The sequence below is a fragment of the Emiliania huxleyi genome (genome assembly GCF_000372725.1).
Source record: "Emiliania huxleyi CCMP1516 chromosome Unknown EMIHUscaffold_161, whole genome shotgun sequence".
Taxonomy (NCBI): Eukaryota; Haptophyta; order Isochrysidales; family Noelaerhabdaceae; genus Emiliania; species Emiliania huxleyi.
The window spans coordinates 100,813-105,584 of record NW_005200970.1 but is presented as its reverse complement, the minus strand read 5'-3'; the positions used below and the strand labels follow the sequence as shown (position 1 = coordinate 105,584).

The 4,772-nt window shown below is 68.7% G+C and overlaps 1 protein-coding gene across 1 annotated transcript; it reads left to right on the top strand.

The window, feature by feature from the left end:
* Nucleotides 1-3,997: 3,997 nt before the first annotated feature.
* EMIHUDRAFT_364136 (hypothetical protein) lies at nt 3,998-4,504 on the top strand (the record flags this gene model as incomplete). Its single annotated transcript, XM_005785327.1, has 1 exon — nt 3,998-4,504. A coding segment is annotated over one exon (507 nt), but the record flags the coding sequence as incomplete, so codon positions are not given.
* Between the last annotated feature and the right edge of the window lie 268 nt (nt 4,505-4,772).

Genomic DNA, 4,772 nt, shown 5'->3' with positions numbered 1-4,772 from the left:
GCCCCCCCCCACCACCACCACCGTCCGGAGGAGGAGAAGGAGTAGGGTGACGAAAGTGCCAAAAAAACCACAAGCGCGAAAACAAAATAACGACTAAGGAGCAAACGAAGGCACCGCACCGCGCACGAGGGGCCCCGCGCCGCGCCGCCGCCCGATGATTAATAATTCATTATTAATTAATTAATAAGTAATTATACCACCCGCCGCCGCGCCGCCCCGCCCTGCGCCGCCCGCCGCCTCGCCGCGCCGCCGCCTCGCGCCGCCCTACCTCGCCCTCGAAAAAGAATTTTACAACCAAACTCCCTCGCACAACACTGGGCACGGGACTGGCGCGCACTGGCACTCACACAGGTAACTCCCGCAAGTCCCAGTAGGTAGGTAGGTAGAAAGGTGAAGAACAGCCAGGCTCGGACTGGACACCAACGCGGTATGGGTGGACGCTGGACAGATGATGACGACACGCACGAGCGACACACAGACACAAACAGGCTCACAAGACACACAGCCAGCTGGCTGCCACACACCCTGAGTCGGCGTACACATAACTCAGGGCCACATCCTCCCTGTCGCCCCCCCCAGCACTCCACGGTGCCAAGGGCACAAACAAGGGCACAACTCAAACAACAGACGACAGGAAGTGACATGTGAGGCTAGAGCAGCTTGCTCCACCTCTAGCAATCTCACCGGCCTGCGAGGCACGGACGAGACCGTATGTGGGGTCTAGTGAGGTGTCTATGGACGCTCTCCTCATGGGCTAGCTGCCTCTGCTAGCCATCCCAGTGTAGTGCGAAAAAAGAAAGTGTGTGCCGCACAACATGCAGCCAACGTCGTGAAGGCAGCGGCGACCGGCAAAGTAGGAGAGCTGCGGAAGTGGCTCAGCAGCGACGTGGCCGACGTTAACGCGGCCAACGCAGCTGGTGACACGCTGCTGCACATCGCCGCCGGCAACGGCCACGAGCGGGTGGTCGAGCTGCTGCTTCAGCGCGACGCGGAGATCAACAAGCAGAACAGCGACAGCGCCACCGCGCTGATGCACGCCGCCCTCGCAGGCCACGAGCGAGTGGTCGAGTCGCTGCTTCAGTGCGGCGCTGAAGTCAGCCAGCACGACGGCACCGGCGTCACCGCGCTGATGGGCGCCGCCTTCAACGGCCACGAGCGGGTGGTCGAGCTGCTGCTTCGGCGCGGCGCGGAGATCGACCAGCAGGACAGCAATGGCGTCACCGCGCTGGTTATCGCCGCCTCCAACGGCCACGAGCGGGTGGTCGACTTGCTGCTTCAGCGCGGTGCGGATGCCAACCTGCAGAACAGCTACGGCTGGACCGCGCTGATGCGCGCCGCCGGCCAAGGCCACCACGCCACCGTGCGCCTCCTGCTGCGGGCGGGCGCGGATACAAAGCTGCGCGCTGCAGACGGCAAGTCCGCGCTGCAGCTGGCCAAGGAGCAGGGCCACAGCGAGTGCGTCGAGGCCTTCCGGCAGCACATCGCGGAGGTGACTGCGAGCCACCGTGAGGCGGCGGCGGGCGGCGCGGGCGGCGCTTCCTCGGTCGAGGCGGCGGCGGGAGCGGGGGCCGCGGCCTCTTCCCTGGGCATCCTTCCCAAAGAGGCGGTGGACGCAGCTCTCCAAGGCGACGAGGCGGCACTGCTGACGTGGCTCGACAGCGGCGGGCGGGTCAACGCGACTTGCCGGGCGGGCGATGGGAGCGGCATCACGCTGATGATGCTCGCCGCCAACAACGGCCACGAGCGGGTGGTCGAGCTGCTGCTTCAGCGTGGCGCTGAGGTCAACAAGCAGGAGAGCAAAGGTCGCACCGCGCTGATGAACGCCGCTGGCAACGGCCACGAGCGGGTGGTCGAGCTGCTGCTGCAGCGCGGCGCGGAGGTCAACCTGCAGAACAGCTACGGCGTCACCGCGCTGATGCTCGCCGCCAGCGGCCACGAGCGAGTGGTCGAGCTGCTGCTGCAGCGCGGCGCGGAGGTCAACCTGCAGAACAGCTACGGCGTCACCGCGCTGATGCTCGCCGCCAGCGGCCACGAGCGGATGGTCGAGCTGCTGCTGGGGCGCGGCGCGGAGATCAACAAGCAGAACAGCTACGGCGGCACCGCGCTGATGGTTGCCGCCGTCAAAGGCCACTCCGCCATCGTGCTCCGCCTGCTGCGGGCGGGCGCGGATACGAAGCTGCGCTCTGAGAATGGCAAGTCCGCGCTACAGCTGGCCAAGGAGGAGGGCCACAGTGAGTGCGTCGGGGCCTTCCGGCAGCACGTCGCGGAGGTGGCTGCGAGCCGGCGCGAGGCGGCGGCGGGCGTCGCGGGCGGTGCTTCCTCGGGCGAAGCGGCCTCTTCCGGCTCGCTGGGCCTTCCCGAAGAGGCGTTTGAAGCGGCCCTCCAAGGCGACGAGGCGGCGCTGCTGGCGTGGCTCGACAGCGGCGGGCAGGTCAACGCGACTTGCTGGGCGGCCGGTGTGAGCGGCGTCACCGCGCTGATGGCCGCCGCTCAGGAGGGCCACGAGCGGGTGGTCAAGCTGCTGATTCAGCGCGGCGCGGAGTTCAACCTGCAGGACAGCGTCGGCGGCACCGCGCTGATGCTCGCCGCTGGCCACGGCCACGAGCGGGTGGTCGAGCTGCTGCTGCAGCGCGGCGCGGAGATCAACGTGCAGAGCAGCTACGGTTTCACCGCGCTGATGGGCGCTACTCTCAACGGCCACGAGCGGGCGGTCGAGCTGTTACTTCAGCGCGACGCGGAGATCAACCAGCAGAACAGCAATGGCGACACCACGCTGATGGCCGCCGCCTTCAACGGCCACGAGCGGGTGGTTGACTTGCTGCTGCAGCGCGGCGCGGAGGTCGACCCGCAGAACAGCACTGGCAACACCGCGCTGATGTTTGCCGCCGGCGAAGGCCACCCCGCCATTGTGCGCCACTTGCTGCGAGCGGGCGCCGATACGACGGCGTTCAATGCGAGCGGCAGGACAGCGCTGCAGCTGGCCGAAGAGAGGGGCCACAGCGAGTGCGTGCGCGCCCTCGAGGAGCACGCGGCGGCGCAGTCAGCGGCGAAGGAGGCAGCGCAGGCAGCGGCGAGGGAGGTGGAGAGTGCGGCGGCAGAGGCGGAGGCGGCGCGGCATGCCGAGGCGCTGCTGGCGGAGGAGGAGGCGGAGAAGGAGGCGGGGCGCGCCAAGGAGAGTAAGAAGGGGAAGAAGAAGAAGAACAAGAGCGGCGGCGGCGAGGCCGTCGTCTCGGCTCCGGGCCCCAGCGGCGCCGCCGCCTCGGCGCCGACACAACCTCCTCCAGTCGCGCCGCCCCTGCCGGCCGACGCAGCCGCCATCGCCGCGGCGGACGAGGCTCTGCAGCAGGCTGTGACCGCTGGTGTGTACGAGGGCGTGGCGAGTGCGCTGGAGGCGTGCAGCGGCGTCGCGAGCCCGGCCGTGCTGGCGGCGGCGAAGCGTGCGCGCGACAAGCTCAAGGAGGCGCGAAGGCGGGACAGCCAGCGCTTGCGCAAGGCGCATGGCGCGGCGATGGGCGCGCTCAAGTCGCTCGACACGGCAGACAGCCCCTCCGCGCTCCGAGCAGGCATCGCTGCCGCCAAGGCGCACGTGGGCGTGCTGCCGGCGCTGAGCGAGGAGGTTAGCGCGGCGGAGTCGAAGCTGGAAACTCTGTCTGTCGCCGCCGAGCCTGGACAGAGCAGTACTACTGCTCCGCCCATCGAGGTCAACTTGTCGGACCTCGCCGCGGCTACGGACGGGTTTGCCGATGGCAAGCTGATCGGCAGCGGCGGATTCAGCCGCGTCTACGAGGCGTCGGCCGACCTCCACCTCTCCCTCTCCGCGCCGCCGCAGCTGCGCCACTTGCCGCTTGTCGTGAAGCGGGCAAAGTCGGGGCAGTCGGGCGGCTTGTCACGGGCGGAGCTCGAGGTGAAGCTTCTCAAGGCGGTGAGTCACCCGCACCTGCTGCCGCTGCTCGGCTACTGCATCTCGCCCGACGGCATCTGCCTCCTCTCGCCACTGATGCGCGGCGGCTCGCTCGAGGCGCGGCTGCGCCTCTCGGATCCCGACCGCGCGGCGCAGCTCCGGCGGCTGGGCATGGAAGAGCCGCCGAGGCCGCTGACGTGGCGGCAGCGCGTTCGCATTGCTTGCGAGGCGACCGAGGCGCTCGTCTACCTCCACTCGAAGGGCATCGTGCACCGCGACGTCAAGCCGGACAACATCCTGCTCGACGAGAAGCTGACCGCCGTCCTCGCCGACACTGGTTTCGCCAAGGACCAGCGTCCCGACGCGTCTGTCCGCTGCCGCTCGACCGCCCTCTACATGTCCACGGGCTACCTCTGCCCCTCCATCTCCAAGGGGGGCGAGTACTCACCAAAGACGGACGGCTACGCCATCGGGATCACCCTCCTCGTCTGCCTCACCAACCGGTCCGAGGTGCAGCTCACCGACCGGTGCGAGGAGGAGTTTGACGAACTCTGGACCAACATCGACGCGTCCCAGATCTCAGACGTGGCGGCGGGGTGGACCGCAACTGCTGCGCGCGCGGTCAAGGACCTCGCGCAGTCGGGGGACGGGCAGAAGAGCCTCTGCCACAACAGCTTGCGCAACCGCTGCACGCTGCCCGGGGCGCTCACGACGCTGCGAGCGCTGCTGTCTAGCGGTGCGGGGGCGGAGGAGGCTGCGCCGGCACTTGGAGACGAGGCCGCCACCGCAGCCGCCCGCACCACCGGCTACGAGCCTTCGCCGCTCTCGGTGCAGGTGCGCGGCATGCGCACGGGCGGCGACGCGCAGGCGC